The sequence below is a fragment of the Chelonia mydas genome, chromosome 21 (assembly GCF_015237465.2).
Source record: "Chelonia mydas isolate rCheMyd1 chromosome 21, rCheMyd1.pri.v2, whole genome shotgun sequence".
Classification (NCBI taxonomy): Eukaryota; Metazoa; Chordata; order Testudines; family Cheloniidae; genus Chelonia; species Chelonia mydas.
The window spans coordinates 13726593-13751228 of NC_051261.2; the positions used below are offsets into that span (position 1 = coordinate 13726593).

The 24636-nt window shown below is 57.4% G+C and overlaps 1 protein-coding gene across 3 annotated transcripts in view; it reads right to left on the minus strand.

Annotated features, from left to right (window-relative positions):
* Nucleotides 1–1762: 1762 nt before the first annotated feature.
* CACNA1S (calcium voltage-gated channel subunit alpha1 S) overlaps nt 1763–24636 on the minus strand; it is a 103467-nt gene continuing 80593 nt past the window's right edge. Inside the window, exons 33-44 of one of the 3 annotated variants that reach the window (XM_043533514.1) lie at nt 23711–23870; nt 22304–22431; nt 20665–20761; nt 19259–19361; nt 18184–18285; nt 17891–18015; nt 16125–16253; nt 13982–14172; nt 6133–6209; nt 5191–5285; nt 3857–3994; nt 1763–3147 (exon numbers count right to left, since the gene is read on the minus strand). In XM_043533514.1, the coding sequence (XP_043389449.1) occupies nt 2821–3147; nt 3857–3994; nt 5191–5285; nt 6133–6209; nt 13982–14172; nt 16125–16253; nt 17891–18015; nt 18184–18285; nt 19259–19361; nt 20665–20761; nt 22304–22431; nt 23711–23870 (1672 nt within the window). In that variant the 3' untranslated portion in view covers nt 1763–2820. Of the gene's footprint in view, nt 3148–3856; nt 4025–5190; nt 5286–6132; nt 6210–13981; nt 14173–16124; nt 16254–17890; nt 18016–18183; nt 18286–19258; nt 19362–20664; nt 20762–22303; nt 22432–23710; nt 23871–24636 lie in introns of all 3 variants that reach the window. The other 2 variants (XM_037885138.2, XM_043533515.1) reach the window with 2 other exon arrangements.

Consider the following 24636-nt stretch of genomic DNA (forward strand, 5'->3'; position numbering starts at 1 on the left):
CCACTAGACTCCAGCTCCCCCTTCTGCCGCTTGAGGGAGACCCTGGCACCACCTCGTGTATCATAGAATCAGAGAGTATCAGGGTTGGAAGGGACCTCAGGAGGTATCTAGTCCAACCCCCTGCTCAAAGCAGGACCAACCCCAACTAAATCATCCCAGCCAGGGCTTTGTCAAGCTGGGCCTTAAAAACCTCTAAGGATGGAGATTCCACCACCTCCCTAGGGAACCCATTCCAGTGCTTCACCACCCTCCTAGTGAAATAGTGTTTCCTAATATCCAAACTAGACCCTCCCTCAGCCACACACCTGTAAGGTCTCTGGCTGGATCATGATTAATGAAGCTTCACAACTCCCCTGTGAGGCAGATGGGTACCATTATTCCCACAATACAGAGAGGGAAACTGAGGCACAGAACAGGGCAAGTGATTTGCCCATGGGCACACATTGTGCCAGAGCTGGGAACAGACTCTAGGAGGCCTGGTCCACAGTCCCCGGTTCCAACCACTAGACAACGCTCAGTTCCTATAGCTTGTGTCTGATTAAACACTGCGCAGAGGGGGGCCAGCCACTCCTTAAACCCCCAGGGACGCCCCCTCACTTCTGGGGGGAGACCCCGGAGTTCCATCTGAGCACGGGCCTCGTTTCCCCTGCCAACTCCCCGGCTCTCCACCTGCAGAGAGCCTCTGACCGCCTGGCTCCTTTCCCCTCCCTCACTCCCCGGGGGGAACCCCCTGCTGTCACTCGCCAGGGCTTGGCCGCAGATGGTCCTTACGACAGCCACTTCCCGTTTATTAAGTTAACAAATAAACACCAGGGCCGAGAGCAGACGGGCTCTATTGATTCAGCGCATCCCCTGGGACTCATCATTGCTCTGCATTTTAATCTAGATTAGCTGGGGACTGGGCTAGCGACGGGCTTGTGCTGCTTCAAAACAGAGCGCGCAGCCCGGGGGCCAGAGGGGGGGAGAAGCACTGTCCAGCAGGGGGTGCCGTGCAGCCCCCCGCCCACCGCTCACCATGACAGAAGTGCCGTCCTGGCAGCACTGGCTGGTCTCTGCCCCTCCTGGGCAATGCTGTCTTGGCTGGGGTGTCTCCGGCCTTGTCCCAGATCACTCCACGTTGGCAGGACAGCACGGACCCCTGGACGTCACGGAGGGCCAGACTCTCCCAAGAGCCCAGTCCCCAGCGTCAGGCTCCTTGGGCAATTTTGCACCATGAGGGAGAGGACGAATTCAGCAGATCAGCCGTTCGCTACAAATCCCAGCCCCGGCCCATCTGCTCCCTCCGCGACTTTCAAGCCCTATCTGGTTCCTTTCGTGGTACGAATGAATTTGGCTCTGGTTCATCGCCGTAGAAGGAACTGGGCTGGATTATCAGCGAATGACAGAGAAGCCACATCCTCAGCTGCCACAGCTCCATTGACAGCAATGGCACGATGCTGATTTACGCCAGCAGGGACCCCTGCGCTCCCCTAGTCTGACCTCCTGTCTAACGCAGGCCGGAGAATTTCAACCCGCCGTTCCTGTGTCAAGCCCCTGCCTTGTGGTGGAGCTAGGGCACATTTTTGGAAGGAAGCATCCAAATGCAGCAGAATCCAGCCCACTCAGAATGTTGTTCTAATTGTTAATTCACACACACACACACACACACACACACAATGGGTGTTGTATCTGAGCTAGATTTGACCCAGAGCACTTATTCCTGCTTGGAACAGAGCGAGGCAGCCCCACTTTTGAACCCAGCCTGGGAAATTTAACACAAAAGGCACCAAATCTGCTCTTTATTAGGCTGATTAGAACAAAACACACGTGTGATTTTACTCATCGGCCAGAAATGCCACCTGTCCTGGCTGAAGACAATGCGAGAAGGGAGATTGACCCAGGGCTTTCGTGGTGAGCCAGCCCCTTAGGGCACGGACCTTCTTTCTGTCCTGCGTTGGCACAGGCCCGAGCATCACGACGGGGGCTCCTAGGCACTAGGGTAACAGCAATAATAAATCACTGCAGGGCAAGCTGCCCCTCCAAGCTCAGGGTCCAAGCCAAGGGCAGGCTTGGCTCCTGGACAGACTCCTGGACAGACAGAGGAAGCGGGGGCTTGTGGTTAAGGCTCGGGCCGGGACTCAGATGTGGGTTCAGTTCCCACGCTGGCCACAGAAACCCCGCCCGTGACCTTCGGCCAGTCACCCTGGCATTGATTTGCAAAGGCTCACATGACAATGAGAGGTGAGGCCTCTCGGTATGTCATAGGGAGCGAGATAAATAGTGAAAATCTCCCCCTTCCCCTCACTGGCCCTCGTCCCCCACCTGTAGCACGTGCCTGGTCTAGATGGCAAGGGCCGGCTCTGGCTATTTGCGTTCAGCCCCATGGTTGGAAAGTGGCTGCTCATTCGGCAGGCCTGACTGGAGACCCTTGGGGGGCCTGGCGTTCAGAGGGACGGGCACCCACTGGCGTTGGCTGGAGCTGCAGGTGCTCAGCACCGCTGGAAAGCAGGCCCCCAAGGGTCTCCGCTGGCCCCCCTCTGATCGAAGACCAGAGCCCAGAAGGACAGAGCGGACCAGCGAGATCGCGGTGCCAGGGATTTAATGACCCGTCCGGCGCACACGTTTCAGCTCTTGGGAGGGCAGGGGGCACACCCAGCCCACGCAGCGCCAGACACCCCGGTAGGAAATGCCCCCGGAGATCAGGCCCTTGCAGCTCCTCCACAAACAGCCCGGCGAGTCCTTCTCTGCTCCCATCTGCCTGGCCCGGGGCAGAGAGCAAACAGTCAGGGCTGGGCGTGGGAGGGGATGGTGCTGTGTTCCCATGGTGCTGTGTTTTCCCTCTCAAAGCCCACAAAGGGATGGCACCTCCTGGCTGGCACCGTTGGCGAGGGGGATCCCCGGCGGCATCTCACTGGTGGGGGCTGGAGATGGCCTCTGGGAGCCAGGCGTGCTGGGCTCCCGGGAGCTATGCAGGGATGTGGCCAAGGTGTGTTGGTGGGTGGAACCGGCCTCCGCTCCCACCGGGCTTTCCCTTCCCCTCAGCAACTCGGCCGCGGCCTCTTCCATCACCACCATCTCCAGCTGGCAGGTGGCCGCCCTCTCGGCTCCCACGGCCGTCACAAAGGATGGGTCGCGGGCCAGAGCGCCGAGGCCCCCCGAGAGAAGAGCCTGCCGCAGAAGAAAGGGATCAGCACGGCCTGGCTGCTCGGGCTGTGCAGAAACCACCCCTGGGCTCAGGGCGGCTGACGCCTGCATTTCCCAGCGGGGAACAAACACGTGGAGCTGGGAGCGTTCACGCTCGGGAGAGAACCGGGCCCAGAGCCAAGTGTGAGCAGGGGCTCGGCAAATTCTCCATCTGCAGCTCCGCCGGTGCCCCTCAATCCCGACCCGCAGCCCCTGCTAGCCCAGCCCTGGACTCCCCCAGCTCCGTCGGTGCCCCTCAATCCCGACCCACAGCCCCTGCTAGCCCAGCCCTGGGCTCCCCCAGCTCCGCCGGTGCCCCTCAATCCCGACCCGCAGCCCCCTTCCTGCGTCTATCCCACAGCTGGCTTTCTGCCCTCCATACCGCTGTGCCAGCACCGTTACTGATCTCTGCTTTTACCCCATTTCGGTCCCCGCCGTGTCCCCCCATTGCCTCTACTTCACCACCCTGTCGATGACCTTCGACCCCTCTAACCGGGGCTGAGCTCCGCTCCCCATCCCATCCGGAGGCTCAGGGCTGGCAACTCCCCCCGTCCCATCCTGCCTCTGCCCCCTTGCCTCGCCCCGTCCCCCTCCAGGAGCTGTGGCTCCTCTCCTCCTTTCACCGCTCCCCCAGGAACAGTCTCTCCAGCCCCACCCCAGCCAGTCCCCCCGCAGGGTGCTGCCCCAGTTCTACCTCCTGGATGAGTAAATTGGTGGGCGGGGTAGAGGCGGCAGCATCTCCCTCCCCGTTCGCCTCATGGCCACCATCCAGCTGGCACTCGGAGCTCAGCTCCGCTCCCCGCTCCCGGGCAACCGCCTCCTCTCTGGGCAGCTGGGCGGAGAAGCAGCCAAGAGTCACATCCTGGGGGGTGAGCAATTCTGAACCTGCTGCAACAGCCTCGGCGAGTGGGCGAGGTGGGAGCTGCTCTGTGGAATCGCCCAGGGGCCACCCCCGCCCCCCGGGCTTGCTGAGCAGCCGGCGTGACACTATCACCCGCTCGGATCCCTCTCGCCTGCCGTGGCGTCCGCTAGCCGCCCGGTGGCACCCCTTTGGAGGAAGAGCGCAGCCTCTTCCGGGGCAATGACTCGGCACTCGGACAGCGCTACCTTCGCCTGCCCTGCTCCCCGCTGGGCTCCGGGAAGAGCCGGGCGCCCCGGTTAGTTTAAGGAGAGGTGGCGATCATTGGCGAGGGCACAGAACCTGAGGGCCAGTCCAACAACAGCTGCCTAGCTGACCACGCTCTGAGCTCCAGGATACAGCCCAGTTACCGGGGCCCGCGGCGTTGCTCTGTGCCCAGGCAGGGGAATAGCAATGTCACCCCATCCTCGCCCCGGGGGGGGGCTGGGGCCATGTTCCCACAGAGCCCTGGCCTCCAGCACAAGGCAGGGGAAATGCTAGCAGTGGGGGTTATGTAACCGCTTGAGCTCGGCTCCTGTAGAGTCAATGGCCAACTCCCCCAGGCTAGCAACAGCCCCCTGTCCATAGCCCCAGGGGCCTTCTCCTTTCCTCTGGAGCGCAGGGCAGAAAAGGCCGGGGAATGGGCAGAGAAGGGGAAAGGCTACAGAGCCTCATCTCCTTATACAGCGGAGCCATGATTACCTGGTTATAACAAGGCATGACCCCCGCTCCAGTCCTCCATTCCCCAGTACGCCCATCCCCACTCTTGGCCACCGGTGGCCCCGGCAAAGGCTCCAGGCCTGTGGGCCGTTCCAGTGGCCATTGGGAAGAGGGCAGGGGTGCTCTTTGCGCCCGAGCCATTCGGGTGGCTCGTGGCTGGTCACCGGGACATCCCCAGCCTCCCCCAGCCCCGTGGCCGCGTCTCTGCTGCGGATGGGCCAGGAGCGTGGGCTCCGTCCCGCTTCCCAGGGGCCAACCGGGCTGGGGCGGATGCCACGCTGGGATCTCCTGCCAGCTGGCCCCAGGGGGCCCGGTGCCTCCAGTGCACAGTTGTCTTGGCCAGCCCAAAGTGGGAGGGGGACTAGCCCCCCCCCCCCAGATGAGCCACATGATACCCCAGCCCCATTTACCTGCAGCCCGCACCCTGGGCATCCGCCGACACTGGCTGCCCGCCTCCGGTCCAGCTGCCGCTGCAGCTTCTCCAGGCGGAAGGAGCGGTTGTGGCCTGAGGGGAAGGGAAGGGGGGTGTCACGTGGGGAGCCCACGGGAAGGACACTGCTGGGGCCCTGGGGCATAGGGAGTGCCAGCTGGAAAGGGACTGACTAGTGCGGGGGCAGCAGAGCCCCCTCCCCTGGTGACCCCCCGAGAGGGGCAGAGGGAACCAGATGCTCCCCCAGCTCACAGGGAAAGAGCTTCGCGGTACTAGCAGAGCATGGGCCTGCCCTCGGCCTTACACCCAGCCCGCCCCTGCCCCCAGCGAGGCCCGCACATGGGGAGGGGAAACCAGAAATCCTGGATGCCCCCTCTTGGAAACCACCGTGACCTCCCGTCTCTGCCGGCTGACGGGGGACTCGGCCTGCAGCACCCCAGGAAATCCAGCCTCCTGCTTCACCTCCCTTTGAGGGCCATGGCACCCTGGGGAAAGGACCCCCCCCCCAGAACTGGCACCCCCAGGGAAGGAGGTTATCTGCATTCGCTACTGCAGGGAATTACAGTGTTGGCTTCTCTTTCTATTGCTGAGCTCGTCCTTAGGGCCATGAAGAAACAGCCCCTGTTCCCCGATAAAAGGGGGCTCCCCGGCTGCCTTGGTGAAAAATGGAGTCCCACCCCCACATAAAAGGGGGCCCCTCCCTCCCATGCCTTATGGGGTCCCCCCAATCAAAGGGGGTCCTCCCTCCCAACCCTCTAACAAAAGAGAGTCCATCCTCCAGGCCACTTGGTGAAACATGGGATCCCACCCCATGCCCGTCTGGCAAGCCGGGAGTTTCCCCGGGCCATGTCACTGCCCACCCAGGACACCCCTCCCAGTAAGGCCAGGATGTGCCCGGTGCGATGATCCTGCAGGTACTGACCCAGGGCAGAGTGCGGCCATGGCTGGCAGGATGCCGGCAGCATCCTCTCCCCCCGCAGCTCATTCTCGTACTGCACCCTGTCAGGGACAGGAAAGAGCATCAGTCTGGCGCAGGGACCACCCCCCAGCCACCTCTCCAAGGGCTTCCATTCGCAAGCATCAGTCACCATGCGAGACCCTCACCGCCTCCTGCCTTCTGTCCACCACAGCTCCCTCCTCGCCCCTCCATCCTCTTCTTCAGCAACTCTGGGCTCATCCCCTCCCCTCCGGCTTGACACCCCCCTCCCAATCATATTAATAAAAACAGCACAAACTCCACTTGTATTGGAGAGAGAAACAATGACTGGACAGATAGACACCCTAGGTAATGAATGGATGGCTGTGTAAGGAGATGGACAGATGGATGGATACACTATTATAAGGTGATAACAGTCAGCAGAACAGATCGTGTCAAACCAACCGGACAGCTTTCTTTGACAGGGTAACAAGCCTTGTGGATGGGGAAGAAGCGGTAGACATGATGTATCTTGACTTTAGTAAAGCTTTTGATACTGTCTCACAAGATCTTCTCATACACAAACTGGGGAAAAACAACCTAGATGGAGCTACTATAAGGTACGTGAAAAACTGGTTGGAAAACCATTCCCAGAGAATAGTTATCCGTGGTTCACAGTCATGCCGGAAGGGCATAACAAGTGGGGTCCCGCAGGGATCGGTTCTGGGTCCTGTTCTGTTCAAAATCTTCAGATAATGGCATAGAGAGTACACTGATAAAGTTTGTGGATGATACCAAGCTGGGGGGGGGGTTGCAAGTGCTTTGGAGGATAGGATTAAAATTCAAAATGATCTGGACAAACTGGAGAAATGGTCTGAAGTAAATAGGATGAAATTCAATAAGAACAAATGCAAAGTACTCCACTTAGGAAGGAACAATCAGTTGCACACATACAAAATGGGAACTGACTGCCTAGGAAGGAGTACTGCGGAAAGGGATCTGGGGGTCATAGTGGATCAGCAGCTAAATATGAGTCAACATTTAAGGCTGTTGCAAAAAAGGCAAACATCATTCAGGGATGTATTAGTAAGAGTGTCGTAAGCAAGACACGAGAAGTAATTCTTCCGCTTTACTCCGTGCTGATTAGGCCTCAACTGGAGTATTGTGTCCAGTTCTGGGTGCCACATTTCAGGAAAGATGTGGACAAATTGGAGAAAGTCCAGAGAAGATCAACAAAAATGATGAAGGGTCTAGAAAACATGACCTGTGAGGGAGATTGAAAAGTTTGGGTTTGTTTAGTCTGGAGAAGAGAAGACGGAGAGGGGACATGAGAACAGTTTTCAAGGACATAAAAGGTTGTTACGAGGAGGAGGGAGAAAAATTGTTCTTCTTAACCTCTGAGGACAGGACAAGAAGCAATGGGCTTAACTTGCCGCAAGGGAGGTTTAGGTTGGACATCAGGAAAAAGCTTCCGAACGGTCAGGGTGGTTAAGCACTGGAATAAATTGCCCAGGGAGGTTGTGGAATCTCCATCACTGGGGATTTTTAAGAGCAGGTTGGACAAACACCTGTCAGGGAGGGTCTAGCTAATACTTCGTCCTGCCTTGAGTGCAGGGGACTGGACTAGATGCCCCCTCAAGGTCTGTTCCAGTTCTATGATTCCATGATTCTATGATAGAAGGGTCTGTCTCGGGATAGACAGAGGAGGTGAATGGGGACAGACAGACAGGACAGCATCACTAAGTGTGAAGAGGGGGAGATGACTTACCCTGGGTGCTTTGAGATGTTCTGGCCGATGGGTGCTTCACCACAGGATTTGCACGGGCCGGTGCACTTTTGATCGGAGACTGCAGTCGTGTGGCACTGCACAGAGTCACACCTTGGGCTCTGAAGGAGGGATACAGGGCAACATGAGCCTGCCACCGCTCAGAGCCTTCTCAGCTGTGAAGCCAGACCTGCCGCAGCGGAGGGGAAGGAGACTGGGGGGCAGGGTGTGGAGCACCCATAGGAACGAAGCATCTCAAAGAACTCAAGTTACGTAAGGTAAGTCACCGTCCCTTCTTCGTCGAGCGTACGTCCCTGTGGCCGCAGGACACTCCAGAGCAGTAACTCAGAGAGGAAGGGGGATGCCACAGAGGTGAGTCAAGGACTGTTCGGAGAACGATATCACCAAAGGTAGTGCCCTCTCTGGAAACAGGAGAGATGGCACATGCTTGGCACAGGCTAGCAGAAGACCAAGTCGCAGTCCTGCAGATTTCTGCTATGGGCACGTACTGGACGTGGACTGAGCTCCAGTGGAATGTACTGTCACTGTGGGGGGGAACACCCCCGTTCTGTCATAACAGGTTAAAATACAACCTGCAACACACAGACAACCCCTGGCTGGACTGGAAACAGGTCCTTCATTCATTCTGTTCACGACACAAGTAGCCTGGATGAGGCCTGCAAGGACCTACTCCTGTCCACAGAGAAGGGAAGGGCCCATTGAACATCCAGCGAATGAAGGCTTGAGACCTCTCTGGAGGCCTGAGGATGTGGGTAGAACGCTGGCAGGCGAATCTCCTAGTTAATGTGATCTTCCAAGGAGACCTTAGGAAGAAAACAGGGATGGGGACAAAGTAGAATCTTGTCCCTATGAAAGGGGGGGATATAGTGTGTCAGCCAGGAGTGCCCCCCGCTCTCCGATTCGTCTTGCTGAAGTAATGGCGCCCAGGAATGAAGTTTTGAAGGAGATGTGGAGGAGAGAGCAGGTGGCCGTTGGTTCAACGGAGGCTTTCCTTGGAGCATTAAGAAGCAGGTTGAGGTCCCACTGGGTCCCAAACAGGAGGAAACCAGTTGTATAGACACTGGAGGAATCTGGCTGTGACAGGGCGGGCAAAAACCAAGAAGCCCTGGATGGGTGACTGGAAAACTGTGAGAGCAGCCACCTGCACTCTAACAGAGCGCACGGAGAGACCCTGTATCTTTAATTCCAGCAGGTGGTCAAGTATTTTGGAAAGGGGAACTTCTGGGGCTTGGGAAGAAGAAAGAGAGCATCAAGAGTGAAGGCGTTTCCATTCTGGAGATAAGTGTTGCCGGTACTGGGCTTTCTGCCAGGCAAACAAATTGACTGAACTGCAGCCAAGCGAGTTAACTCCTTGGTTGAGAGCCATTCGGGATCCATGCCCTGGGGTTCAGAGAGGAAGCATCTGTCATGAGGATCTTTGATGGTGTGCAATGCAAGAACGGGGTTCCCACACAGACCATCTGTGGGTCTTTCTATCATGTAAGGAAATCCAACACCTTCTGAGGCACTGTGACCCGTTTGGACAGGTGGTGTCTGTCCGGGATTTTTACTGTTCTAAATCCTGGAGACATCTGAGATGGAGTCTCACATAGGAAGTCATGAACATGCAGGAAGATGTGTGTCCCAAGAGCTGAAGACAAGCCCTCATGGTTGTTTATGGGCTGAACTGTAGCACCGAGGTTAGGCCAGGTAGGGTGGAAGATGTCTCCCAGAATACACAGGCTCTTGCTGTTATGGGCTCCCGAGTAGTTCCTATGCAGTTTATCCTTTACATTGGAGTTAGGATCGATTTTTTGTGATTGATGCAAAGTCTTAGAGATTGGAATAAAGTTAACGCCTTGGCCATGGCTGATTGGACCTCTTGGAGAGATCAACTCCTGATCAACCAGGTGTCCAAATATGGGAATACCGAGATCCCCCATTGACAGAGACCAGCTGCTGCTGCCAAGAGGAACTTCGTAAACGCCCTCAGCACCGTGGAGAGTCCAGAAGGGAGAACTCGATGTCGATCGTGGTCTGTTCCGATTACAAAGCAAAGCAAACACTTGTGGTGATGGGCGTCCTGTAGGTCGAGGGCAATGAGCCAGTGTCCTGGATCCAACAGTGGGAGAATGGGAGCTAGTGTCACCCTGATGAACTGCTGTGCTAGAACTTAGTTGATCAAGTTTCTGAGGTCGAGAATCAGCCTCCCCCTCTGTCTCTTGCGGGAACTAGGAAGTAGTTGGAATAGAATCCTTTCCTGGTGAATGCTGTTGGAACCAGCTCGACTGCCCCCAGGAGGAGGCGGGACGGGACCTCCACAATGCTGGTCTCTCTGGTCTCATGGCAGATGTTCAATGAAGTGTGTATGTTCTGAGTACGTGGTAAAGTCCCTTTTCACCACCCAGGCCTGTAACTGGCACTACGGAATAGAAGAGCAGCTGATGAGTAGCTCTTTCTGCCCCATACGTCCAGTCTCTTGGATTCATTGTCTATTGGAGAGGGTCTGGATCGAGTCTGATGGCTCCTTTCATTGGCTGCTACGGAATTAGGACAAGGGTGGGAAAAGAAGCGTTCCCTCCCCTTTGGTGGGATGTAGTACTTCTTATCACTTCTCTTTCAGGTGGGTGGAATCGTGGCCAGTGCTTGCCACAGAGTGCGTGCTGGGTATAGCAATGCCTCATTACTGGGCAGAGCAATCTTTCCGTGGGGATTGCTATTCACCAAAGAACGTTATGACTCTTGGACTTCCTCAAGCGGGATTTGGAGAGAGTCCACTGGCCTCTTCATGAGCTCCGGGAACATTTCGAACTCATCGGCAGAGGAGGGCGGGGGTGGCGTTACTGCCTCGTCCACAGATGACGAGGACTCAGCTGAAGGAGGTGAGACCTCCTCAGGTGGAGGCACTGACTCCTGCTGCGTATCGTCTGGTACCGAAGAAGTGCATGGTACCAGGGGACGGACAGCTGCTTGCCATGGATGGAATGGGACCAGTGGGTGCCTGTAATCTCTTCTTGGCATCCTGTAGAACTGGTCACCAAAATGGCCCCCAGGACTCCCATTGACGGGGGGGAGGGAACAGGGAGAGTGTCCCCAATGACAGTCATCGTTTCTGGGTCTGCGATGCCTGGCGGGTTCTCTAGGGTCCTCCTTGGTACAGGGACCCCTGGGAGCCGGATGGTATGGCACCAGGATGGATTCCTGTACCGGGACCTCAGAGGCTATGTGACGGCTCAGGTAATGTGGCTGGTGCTGACTGCTGGAGGCTTGGGTGGGTTTTGGCCTGCAGGTGCCTAGGCTGTACCGGCGAGGGGGCTCTGACAGATCCCACCGCAACGGAGTTGGGCTCATCCGAAATGATGAGATCTTCAGACAACGGGGGCCTGGAAGGAGCCGGAGGGTGCTGACAGCCGCTGGCAGCTGGAGGTGAAAATGTGGACTCTGAGATGGAGACTGCTGCATTACTGAGGTGGATGCAGGGTCCTGTCTCACTTCAGAGGTGGGGTCAGAAGCCGGTGCCAAGGGATGAGTGGTAGCCCCATGCATATCATGGTGCCATGGAGGGTCAGGTATGTGGTACCGACGCCTCGACACCAGACTCAGTCGGCCCCTTTACGGTACCCCTGAAGGGACATGAGGGCTCCTGCAAGTGGGTCTTGCGAGGTGAGCTACCCCTTTTCGCCACGATTCTCGGTTTGGGGAGGAGTGCTTTCTCCTCTTCAAAGGCTTCGTCTCCGTGGTCCCAGCTGCAGCTGGGCTGATGACTGAAAGAGCCAATGCTAATGCCTGGGGGGAAGCGGCCCTCTCCGGAGCGAGAGCACGTCCCATTAACAGGACTGCTAGTCTCATCTCCCTGTTGTTTTGGGGCCTGCCCTTAAACCCCAGACAGACCGCACGCTCTGGGGGGACGGGGGAGTTCCCCAAACACCGCAGGCAACTTCAATGTCCACCGCGGTTGGAAAAAGACCTGTGACAAGTCTGGCAGGGCTTAACCCCTGGGGCGTTAGGCACAACAGATTGATCGGCACAGAAAAAGGTCCAGGAGTAGTTGGGGAAACCCCCCTCCCCTCCAAGAGCACAGAAACGTGCCAAATGAAATAAAAATGAAAATAAAATATAGGGCAGGAAAACAAATGAGAAACGAAAATACGCGAGAAAAGTCTTTCCGGAGGTGAGAGAAAGGCGGGACGCAGAATACAGCGATCTGCGGAAAACTCGGTCCCGAGCCTCAGGCAGCTGAGAAGGAGCTGAGTGTCGGCAGGCTCTCGCCTCCCTGGGTCAGGGGCCCTGCCCCACACCCCCACATCCCTGTATCCCGTCCCTCGGAGCCGGCGCAGGCCCACCAGCACGACGGCGCAGGCTCCAGTCCAGGGCACACGCCTCCTACGGTGGAGCCCTCACCGGGACGGATAGCAGAAGAACTAATGAGGACAGCCCCGTTATGTTTGTGGGGTAACCCTCGTCCCCCCATTTCACCGCCCTCCTGTGTTGTTTTGTCCAGGGGTCCGGACCCCAGGCTAGCACCGTGCTGCAGCCTATTGCCCCCTTCTGGCTGGACCATGCAAAGACATTCCTGGACCTGCTGCTGCCGAGCTACTGGCCTTACTCCTTCAATTCAAGCAGTAGCAGCTGACGCGTTCAGATCCGAGGTTCCCCTGTCCAGCCAAGCCCTGTGGATGACCCTGCCAGGGGCATGTCATGCTTCAATAACAAGCGCTCTGGGCGGTCGCTGTGTCTTTTCTGCAGTCTCTGGAGCTGTCTGACTACATAACATCACCGCCAGGGCCAGAGGGAGCGAAGAAGGGCTTGGGAAACCGAGAGCCACGTACAGATGGGTACAACTGGGCTCAGGCCAAAGGAGTCACGCTGCGCACGCCAGCCCAAGGTCCTTGCAGCGTCCATATGGATAACAGTCACAGGGGCAGCCTCGGAGGGTTGGCGCGGCAGTCTGCCAGCTGGCATCATTCATTGCACTTGCAGCTGTCCAGGGCTTCACAAAAGGGGCACATCTGCGCAGAGAACTAGCCCCAGTGACCAGAGCTTTAGCCTGGGTGCCTGAAATCACGCGGCCCGATTCGCAGGGGGGCCGAGCGCCCCGGCCTCCCTCTGGTGTCAGAGCAGCTCTGCTCACCGCTGCTCTAAATCGGTCTCTGCCCTGTTCTAGACCCTAAAGTGCCCCACCGATAATCTGGGGCCAGATCTTCCTCTGGGGTAATACAGCCCGGCAGCCGCCACGTGCCTGTTGCTGGGATTAGTCTGACACCTGCTGGTGTAAACAGGATCTGCAGCCGGCTCCGCTGTGTGATAAAGGCCGCAGGGCAGGCTCTGGGTCCAAGCAACCGGCTGCCACCCACCCTGCCACGCGGCGGGCTCTGGGTCCCCGCACAGTGCGGTCCTGACAGGGTCCAGGGTCGGGGTCCTGGCTGCACCCCAGCCCTGCACAGTGGGAGTTGGGTTGGGGTCCCCACATGACAGGGGTTGGGGTTAGGGATCTCTGCACAGCAGGGTGCAGGGTCGGGGTCCCTGCCCCACGCTCCACACCCAGTTCTCCGCTTCTGCCCCCACTCTGTGGAGGGGTGTGTGGGCAGAGAGCACTGAGCATAGGGGCTTGTGGGGGGGTTAGGTGGGCACCCCACAATGATAAATAGGTTGAGAACCGCTGGGGTAGAAAGGGGTGAAGCTGCCAGGCCATGGGGAGGCGTGTGCCATGCTCTGTAAACGAGACCTGGGCAAGGCGGGCATCTGGTTTTGCCTGAGACCTGAAGGCAGAAACTGCACCCCCCTCACCCCCCCGGTTAACGGGGCGGGAGGTGGCCAGTGTCTGGCCCCGCACACACAAGCGTCAACATATACACGCGTGAACGCTCACACACACACACGCGCGAGCACCCGCCGCCGCACCCGTTCACACACGCTCACAGTCCCCGAGCGCCAAGCTCCCCGAGTCACAGCAGCTGTGCAGTCGAGGGATATGAATGGGTCCCTCTCTTATGGAGACTGCACCATTTACACAGACAGCATAACCCCTTGCGGCCCCCCCCGCCCCCCGCCACGCGCCCTGGGGGGCCGTCTCCGACCATCGCGCATTACCGTGCGGCTGCGTTGCTGTTGTTGGTGTTGGGGTTCCTGTCCGGGGGGAAGTCATCCAGGAAGACGGGGGAGTCCAAGTCTTCGCTCCCCACTTCAGTGAACTGCAGGGGTCTCTGGCTGGTCACGTGGGGCTGCAGGGGGCTGTTCCGCTCCATGAAGGAGTCCACATGGCCGAACAAGCCACCCGTCCTCTGGAACCAAGAGGGGAGAGGTCAGAGCGGGCCTTGACTGTGGCGCTTCTTGAGGCCTCCCAGCCTGTGGCGCACGCCGCCCGACGGTCCGGATGGGTTTGGGCCCACGGTGGGACGGCAAAGGCCAGTAATGGCGGCTGAATTTAGGGCCATGCACAGCAGGGCAGCAGTAATAACAGCCCCAGTTCTTACAGAGGCTCTTTATAAATAGGGGGCTCAACTCCTCACCTCACAGCGGGGAAACTGAGGCACAAGTGACTTGCCTTAGATCACCCAGTAAGTCCATGGCAGAGCTGGGAATAGAACCCAGGTCTCCTGAGTTGCAGCCCAGTCCCAGCCCATCCACTAGGCAGCACTCCCTCTCTTACCGGATAAACCCTTCCACACTCACAGGCAGCTCTGAACGCGAGGGATTCCCTGAGGAGCGAGACGGGGCAGGACGCTGTCACAGACTGCTGGTACCTTGGTTGCCACTGTTATCATTACACCACAGCCAGCTGGAAGCTCCCAGCATAGGGAGTGCAGAGGGAATCTCTGTCAGCAGTGTTGGGTCTGTGACACATAGCTGTGCACCGGGCAGAGGTGCCGATACACACTAGCCAGTCCGTCCCAGGAATGAGCACTCTTCCAGCATGTTAACTGGTTAATATCCACTCCGCGGTCCGGGGGAGTCAGTACAGTTAGCCCCATTGTACAGGGGAGGGGGAAGGGACAGCCAGGGCGATAACACCAGTGCTGGGATTAGAACCCAGAGATCTCTGAGCTCAGGTCACCAGCCCGCAGCTCCACCTAATGCAGGGGTGGGCAAACTATGGCCCACAGGCCGGATCTGGCCCACCAGGCATTTTAATCCAGCCCTCGAGTTCCTCTGGGGAGCGGGGTTTGGGGCTTGCCCCGCTCCAGCCAGGGACAGGGTCAGGGGCCACTCTCCGCGGCTCCTGGAAGCAGCGGCATGTCCCTGCTCCGGCTCCTATGCGTAGGGGCAGCTAGAGGACTCTGCTCCGCATGCTGCCCCCGCCCCAAGCACTGCCCGGCAGCTCCCATTGGTCGGGAACCACGGCCAATGGGAGCTGCAGGGGCGGCGCCTGCAGATGGGGCAGCATGCAGCAAAGACGCCTGGTCGCGCCTCCGCATAGAAGCCGAAGGGGGGACATGCTGCTGCTTCTGGGAGCTGCTTGAGATAAGCGCCACCCGGAGCCTGCACCCCTGAGCCCTTCCCTCACCCCAACCCCCTGCCCCAGCCCTGATCCCCCTCACGTCTTCCGAACCCCTCAGTCCCAGCCCGGAGCACCCTCCTGCACACCCAACCCCTCCCCTCATCCCCAGACCCACCCCAGAGCCTGCACCCGCAGCTGGAGCCCCCACCCACCCCGCACCCTACCCCCCCCCGCCCCAGCCCAGAGCCCCCTCCAGCACCCTGAACTCCTCATTTCTGGCCCCACCCCAGAGCCCGCACCCCCAGCCAGAGCCCTCACCTCGTCCTGCACCCCAACCCCAATACTGTGAGCATTCAGGGCCCGCCATACAATTTCTATACCCAGATGTGGCTCTCGGGCCAAAAAGTTTGCTCACCCCTGACCTAACGCCTGGGAACAGAGGAGACGGTGACGGCGACTTAGCCAGTCGGTGACGTGGTTTCTTGTGACTGACACGCTCCTCTGTGATCAGACCCATTTCCACAGACTGTGGCATCTCCCATGCTTGTGGCTTCGTGCCATGCCCGCCGGCTCACGTGCTCACACAGAGCTGGGCCCTGCCCAAGTGTTTGGCACCAAGCGGCCATGACAATGTGACTCTGATCTCGGGCATCATCCCTCACCCCTGGCACCTTCTGGGGGGCCCCTACCCTGTCTGCAGCAGTCACCGCTCAGCACACATGGGACACCGGCGGTGGGGCTGGTACGTGCGGGGAGGGTGTGGGGGGAGCGGGTGGTACCTCTCGCTGTGCTCACCCGGTATATCCCTTCCTCTATCGCTGCCTCCATCATGGCCCTCTCCAGCTCCTCCTCGGCGGTCAGGTCCCCAGAGATCGTTCGGTGGATCTCGGGTGCGGCTTCCTCTTCGATGCTTCTCAGGCCGGCCTGGTTGGACGGACAGAGACAGGGAAGGTCACTCGTGGGGCTGCTGGTGGCAGGGCGAGTGCTTCCTCCCCAGGCAAGGGGAGAGGGAGGCTCAGCAAAGCCCGGTTACCCGGCAGCTCCAGCTTCCTTCCCCGAACCCGCAGCCCTGCCCCCCAGCTGCCTCCACCGAGCCCAGGCTGCCTTGCCTACTTCCCAAAGGGGGGGCTCTGGTGCCTGCTGGTTCAGCAGCCTCTCCCCCGGCACTAGCTCTGTGCACTGGGTGGGGAGGAAAGGGGGACACAGGGAAGTGACTTCACACAATGGGGCTGGAAGAGAGTAAATGAGCTGAGTCATGGGGCCGGGGGGCGAGGGGTCTGTCTAGGGCATCGGCATCTCTGCCCCTCCTGCAGGGCCATGGGGGCTGGCACATCTCACCTTGCACATGTTGGAATTGGATTTGACACCCAGGGACGGATGTTCCTACACCCCAGAAGGAGGCCAGGGGAGCCCTGAGACATGGCTGAATTCCAGGTTGGACAAGAGAAATACCCGCATCTCCCCAGGGGAGGAGTCCTCTGTGCTCGGGACATGCCCCCCAGGACCTCTGACACAGGGAGCCTGGACTCCAGGTGAAACTCTTGTGTGGGGCTGTTCGTTCCATCAGCCAGAAGGGGGGCAGGGAGTGACATGAGCCTCAGACCTTCCCCTTCTCCCTCCCTCTTTGTCCCCATTTCATGGGTGGGGAAACCAAGGCAGACAGGAGGGAAGTGACTTGCCCAAGGCTACACAATGAGTCAGGGGCAGAGTGGGGAAAGAACCCAGGCGTCCTGCTGCTCTCCACTGTGCTTACTCCTCTAGATTGCGCTGCCTGTAGAGACTGACCCTGGGTCATCGTGGAAGGAGCAGGGCTGCAGGAAGGGTGGTGCGGGGGCACCAGCTCTGAGATTCCATCACGGGAAGCCCTTGAAAGCCCAGAGCTCGGTCCAGGCACCAGTCCAAGCTGTGTGCAGCGGAGACCAACTGCCAGGCCCCGAGGAGGCAGCCACCAAGCTCTCCCTTAGGCTGGGCCAGCCTCCTCCACTTCAGGACTGTTCCTCTTAACGTGGGGTCCCATCCCTTACACACTGAGATCTGTTTGGACTCTCCTGTCTCATCCACCAGCTCTCCTGTGCAGCCCCATTTCCAGTGTTCTAAGGGGCAGAGCTTCCACCCACAGCCCGTTCCCCTGTCTCCATGTCCCTTTGTTCAGCTCTGTCCCAGGGCCTCCCCTCCGGCCACCCTCGAGAATTCCTCTGCCAGCCTAGTACCGACACCTTCAAATACTTAGGCCTCCTTCCCACCTTGCCTGGCACATAATAACACCACCACCTCGCTCTTGTGGAGCACTTTTCATGAGGCGATCTCAATGTGCTTTACCACTGAGGTCAGTGTCACTATCCCAATTTTACAGCTGGGGAAACTGAGGCACAGAGAGGGGAAATGACTTGCCCAGCGGCGCTGGTGGCAGAGCCCGGGTCTCCCGAGTCCCAGGCCAGGGCTCTATCCAATAGGCAACTCTGCCTCCTGAGCCCTGCCCTGCCTTTGTGCAGCAGGGACAAGCTGGCTGCTTTATCCAGGCAAGAGGAGCAGCTGGGATCCCCAGACCTGTTGGCACTGACCTGGATAGCAATGGCGTTCTTTTTGGGCCGATACCCATAATATTCCTCCTGGCGCTTCATGAACTTCCGGAAGTGCTCCTGGATGAGGAAGGTGGCGTAGAACTTGCCCACGGTCACCTCGTCCTCTGGAGGGGAGAAAGCCAAGTGAGTGTAACACTGCCCAGCGGCTATACCCAGCCCCTCTCCGAGCGGCGTGGGGCGGCTGGGGGGCGGGCAGAGGGTGCCAGGGAGAAATAAGCCAGGGAGGATGGCAAACAGAACACAGTCTCTGGATCACCCATGGGAAGACGCACCTCCAATCGGCGGAATGACCTGGTCCAGGAGTTTCATGCTAGTTCTCTTCCAGATCTTCTTGATAATGGCTCTCAGCTCCTCGTTGGCCTGCTCAAAGTTACCTGTGGGGAGACAAACCACCAATCCATTCGTTCTTCCCCTAGGGAACACCGTTGGCTGGACGGAGAGCTCCATCATGGGGATCCTAAGTTGACTCTCCAGGAGTTTTTAGATCTGCTTTTAAAAGCTGAGCAGACCTTGGAGCTGGCTGGAATTGTAGGCGTGTCCCAGACAGCGGATACACTGGGAATGTCCGTCGCTGATCGGGGTCGATTCCCAGCGGGAAAGGCAGCGCTTGCATCCCAGGAGTCCCGGCACACCAGGTGGATGACAATCCCCAAGGCAAACCCCTCAAGAAGGTGGGCGGGGGGAGGAAAAAAGGGCCTATTAAGCAGAACCTCCCCAAGTTAATGGAAGAGGAACAATTATAAAATAAAGAAGAGAGGCAAGTAAACGAAACTAAACCTTGAACTGAGAACTCGAGGCTAAGCGGAAGCAGGCAAGCTTGACGCTCTGTCTCAGGCCAGCAGGTGGTTGAGAAGGAACCGAGGGCCATTTGCCCGTGCAGCTCTACATACCCACAGCACAGGGCCCGGGGACGCCGGGAATACATGCACGGGATGAACGGGCAGTGCTACTAAACATCTCCAATCGCGGGTGGGGGGCGCCACTCGAAGAAGAAGGCAGCATTCTGCGGAAGGGTGAAAGGATCCCTGCACAACCCTCCCCTACCGCACAACCGGTGTTGCGAGGCTAAAGTATAATGGGCCAAGTTCCCAGCAGGTGTAAATAGGCTTAACTCCTTTGAAGTCAAGTCGTGCTGATTTGCAGCAGCAAAGGATCTGGCCCTAGGTCCCCAGATGAAAGGCACCAGGGTAGCCGATATTACTCACAGCTCATGTTGGTGCTGGGAAGGGTCCCCTGCCTGGGTGGAGCTAGGGAAGCATTTTGGAGGCAGTCTCTATAGATGCACCAGCCAGCGCTGTGCTGGCAGGGGAGGGCAGGGCACCAAAGCAGACAGAGCACGTCCCTCACCTTCCGTCTTGATCTTGAGGGCTGTCCGCACCAGAGCGAAGAGAGTGGCGTTGAAGGTGACGGTGCCGTCGCTGTTCAGAGGCATGTTCATACACACCAGGCGCTGCACAACAAACGACAACCGCGTTCACCCCCCAGCCTGGAGTGCACTTCCCACGCCCAGACCCGGCAGCAGACCCCGGCAGGACTGCTCAGGCCAGGCCTCAGGGAGATGCGGTGCCATGACAATGGCAACACAGTCTGAGAGCTAGGGAACCAGAGAGACCCTCCCGGTCCATCTGTGTCCAGCAGCCCCCTTAGAGAGAGTCCCCCTTATATTCATGACAACGGAGATCCGTCTCTATTGCACGGCACTTGTGCAAAGGACACTCTCCAGAGCACAGCTCACCAGGCAGCAAAGACTGACCACGGAGGCCTTGGCTGCATGGGAACGGTCAGGTTAAAGGTTATAACTCTACGGACGGGTTGGGTTAAGCAGCAGGCTGCGTATGGCGGGTGTGGCCTCACCAGTGGAGATGTTGAAGGTGAGGGAATTGGGAAGACATCCTTCTTTCGGGGATGGGATGGCATCAATGAAATCCATCCAACCACAAAGGCAGCGGGGTGCACTAGAGGATCCACTAGAGAGCCCGTCCAACCCAAAGGATTCTGGGATCAGACCCCATGGCCTCTTGATAACATGCAATTTCACCCAATGGTCCAGAATCCACAGCTGGTTTAAAATGGCAAAGCTGCCTTAAGCTCCGACCCAGGAACTGGGTGGCTTTGTTAACGCTTTGATGGCGTGAGTCAGAAATGCTCCCATGCTCTGTGGAGAATGAGCGGGTGCAGGAAGAAGTGCCGGACGCCTATGGAACAACAGCCACGCCGTCCACTCTCCCTGCTCCCTCTGCAGCCCCGGCTTTTGGAGAGCTGCGGGCGACAGGACACGTTCCCCACTGAGGAGTTCGGACTCCCGCCACCAGCTTTCATGCAGCCACAATGTGACCCACCAAAGCCGAAGAAGGGCCTGGACCCCAACCCCAGACCCAAACACGGGGACACTAGAGCTGAGCGGTGCAGCTTGGACCCATCTCTAGCTGAGATTTGTGTCTGACCAAGAGCTTCGGGGTGTTCTCAGCAGTGGGGTCCTCCACCTTGTATTGGACTGACTGTACCATGGGAGTGTGTCAGCCTCCACCCATTTAAATTGTCTCGCTCCCCCAAAAAGCCTCCTTCTCCATTAAACCCTTGATATCAGATCATGAGGATACTCAAAACCAACCCTGGATTTCTCCCCAGCTCCTTTCAGCGGGAGCTGGGGAACCCAGAGGCTGCAGGGGGTGTGGAGGGAGGGGTTGGGACGGGGAGGTGAGCCGTCCGGCATTTTAATAATGGAAACTTTCCCTTTGCAAAGGGATTATTACCTTGCAAGCCACGCGGTGCGGACAGAACTTCCCAAAGCCCAGGGGAGGCTGGATGCGTCTCAGCAGGGTCACCACATCCAGATGTTTGATTCTTCCCCTGCAGGAGTCAAGAGACAGCTGTGCTTTACCCATCTGCTCCAGTGGTAGAATTGCAAACGCTGGGGGTGGGGGTGGGGTTAATTGGCTTGCGGGGGCAGGAGCTCCGGATCTCTGGCTCAGCCACTGACTGCCTGTGTGACCTTGGGGAAGTCACTTAGGCCCAGATTTTAACGGTATCAGACGTTGCTACGCTGAGTGATGCAACACCGAACTGATCCAGATGCCAAAGTCTCGTTTCCAAAGAGATATAGGTGCTGGCAACGGGATTTTTGGCTCTTCAGTGCCTAAATCTCTTTTGAAAATGAACCTTAGGCTCCTAAATCAGTGAGGCATTAAAAAACTCAGTGCAGCAATGCCAAAAACCTTGAAAAATCTGGGCTTTACGTCTGTTTGTACTTCAGTATCTCCATCTCCAACATGGACACTTCCCCGCTGCACAGACTGCTGCGAGGGTAAATTCATTAATGTAGGCGAGGCCCGGGGCACTACAGAGATGGGGGGCAGAGAAGTATGTAGGTAGGCAGATAATTTTGGAACCGATGGGATTTCATATTGCAGGCCATTGTAGAATGACACTACAGTGCTGACATATTATGTCACTGGGGACTGGATGCTTCAGGGGACAGGAAAGCTCCCAGGTCTAGAATCCAGCTGGGGGTAGTTTGGGGGCCTGCGTTAAATGAGTTGCTGTTTCTCAGGCCAGTTCTTAAAAGGTCTCAGAAAGCCACCATTATAACTAGCACCTTGGATGATCATCTCAGCAGGGCTTTAGAGCCATAGACCAAAAGAGCCCCCTGTGCTCATCCAGTCTGACCTCCTTGTAGGTTATGTAATATGTAGCATGTATATTTTTGGTGTTGGGACATTGTCTGGCAGGGAGGGAGAACAGCTGGGTGAAAAGATGAGCCAGCAACCTGATCTGCTTAACAACTGGGTCAGCAGTCCAACCAGGTGATCATCTTGGTCAGCAACCTGATCAGGTAAACAAGGGAGTTAGCAAACTAATCTCCGCTAAGCAGGAAAGTGTTTATACACTATATAACGAATAACTTTGTAACAGTGTATTCAAGGCGAGCACCTGAACCTGGGGGTGCGCTTGGATTTAACCCTGTTGGGCCCTGTTTCGGCAGACTGATCGCTCACTGAAGCAGTGAAGAAATGACATTCTTCTTCAAGCTCAAGGCTCTGTCTGTGAACAAGTGCGTTCTGGGTAGCAGGGAACAGAACCGGTCAACGCTCCTGTATAACACAGGCCAGAGAACTTGCCCCGAATAATTCCTTTTGAACTAATGCACATCTTGAAAAACATACAGGCTTGATTTAAAAGTTGCCAGCACTGGAGAGTCTGCCACAGCCCTTGGTATTGACGCTACCCATGCTATGGCTGAGCAGTGGATAAATAGGGGACTTCAGGCCCACGGGCTGCCAATCCAGCACCTTCCAGCTGTGCTAACTTCTCTTAGCCTTTTAAGGAAATAATCTGCAGGCCTCCCTGACTGCCACTCAGACCCAGGCCAGCCATTGACCAGGGCTCACTCACTTGGCTTCCGGGTCATATTCTGCCCAGATTCTTTTGAATTCGTCCAGGTGGTGCGGACCCAGGATGGACCAGTCCCGCGTGAGGTAGTCAAAGTTGTCCATGATGACGGCGACAAAGAGGTTGATAATCTGGCAAGAGATGAGCATACGTGAAGGGGACCAGATGCGGAGCCAGATCCTCAGCTAGCGCAAAGCAGCTCCCATTGAAGTCAGCTGAGGGTCTGTCCCACAAAGCCCTGGAGAGGGCAGGACATGGGGTCTCCAAATGTGAAGGGCTTATATAAAATGACAGCAGGGCACTGGGCCGTGCGCTATCTTCCCTGTGCTCTAAACTCCACCGGTTGGTCTCCTCTGACAAATTACATACTTAGTACAAAATTCCCCTCTCCAGCCTGCCTGCTAGATCTCAACTCCGATATCCTGGCTCAGACATTCTCTGTCTTCGCCCTGGGGGACCCATCATGCAGGGACCAGGCCTGCCTTGTGGATTCAGGAACATTTTGTCCTTACAGCAGTACGTGATGGGCAGCCAATCCAAGCTGGAGAGCGCTTCCCAGCCTGTCTAGCGCAACTACTGCATGGAGAATACACGAGAGGGTCGTTTTTACGTGCCTCGCTCTCACCAGAGCAAGACCCAACCCGGGAGCCATGTGCCCCACAGGATCCCAGGCTGAAAAAAGAGGGAGAAAAGAGGCAGTGGATGGATCCCCTCATGCAGGGGCTGAGTGAGGGCCAGGCAGAGAGGGTTTCCTGAAGCCAGCAGAGTCTGCTGCTATTGTCGGGCAGGGAACAGACCCTAGCGCCCTGGAAATATTTCATACCCAGCTGGTAAAACCTGTGACAACCACAGGCGAGTCCTGCCCTCGCCCCTGCAAGACGAATACTGACATTTGTCCTCAATCCGCCTGGCAGCTCGTTCATTTCAACCCCTCCTGCGTGACCGTGGGTGGCTCAGTGGCTTGACAGCATTGCCATGGGTTGCCCCCTGGGAGACCAGAGTCCAGGAGCCGTGAGCAGGGCTCTCTGGCTTGCTGGAGCTCAAGTTTACCATGGGGTGGGCTCTGGAGGGTGGAGGACTTCACCTCCTGGTGACTGAGTTCTGGAGCAGCACTGGGGTTTTTCTTCCCAGCCTTCCTTCTGCCACTGGCGAATGAAGCGTGCTGTGCCCTCAGCCTCGCAGAAAGGGGGATGGCAGCTGCACAATGCAGAACACGCTGAACCCTTCGGACCCTGTCTGGACTGCTCTGGGGCTGCCCAGGACCTGGGGTGCCACGGGAGAGCTCATGGGAGAAAGCCTTGGCATTAGCTCTCTGGTTGGTCCCCGGCCTCCACTTTCACCCTTCTCCCGTCCAGGACAAAGAAGGGGCCGGGAGCTAAACACAAGGGGATCCGGAATCAGGGACCGTACCAGGAAGGCGCAGAGCATGTAGAAGCTGATGAAGTAGAAGTAGGCGAAGCCCGTGCCACAGGTGTACTCCTCCCCTGGGGCGTAGTCAGACGCGGGGTCACACAGTTTCCCGTAGCTGCAGGCCAGCAGGATCTCCTGCCAGGCCTCGCCTGTCGCGCACCTAGGGAGAAAGGGAGAATGCCAGCTAGGCTCTGCAGGGAAGGGCTGCCCTGCCCAGGAAGTATGGGATGAGATTTGCAGGAAGGGAGCAGGATCTAGTGGTTACAGCAGGGGCCGAGAATCAATATTATTGGGTTCTAGTCCCAGCGGTGGGCGGGCAGGGGACTAGGCGTCAGGACTCCTGGGTGCTAGCCCCCACTTGGGGAGGGGAGTACAATGCAGCAGTACAAACAGGGTACTGAGTCAGGACTCCTGGGTCCAATCCCTGGATTTGGGAAGAGAGTGAAGTCTAGCGGTTAGAACAGAAGAGTGGCAGTCAGGGCTCCTATTCCCGGCCCTGCCACTGGCTCACCATGCAACAGTAGAAGTCACTTCCCCATCTGTGAAATGGGCACAGTGATAACGCACAAAGGGGAGGGGACAAGCGATGTTTCTAAAACACTCCTGAGATGGTTGGACTGAAAAACACCAGAGACCATATTTGTTATTCTTATCCCTTCTTAGCACTGGTAAGAAACCAGTTTCCTTCCCATGGGGAATGCTGACACTTCCTTTTATACCAATTCCAGAGGGGAAAAAAATCCACATTTTGAAATTTACAGTGGAATGGAAATTCAAAAGTATTTCATTTCTGAAACATCAAATGTTAGCGCATCATTTAATTTCCACAATGTGGAAACATGAAGCATAGAAACATAGCCTAAGCTTACGAGGAATTAAACATGTTTAAAGTTTTGATTTGAATCGTTTGGAAACGTTGCCATCAG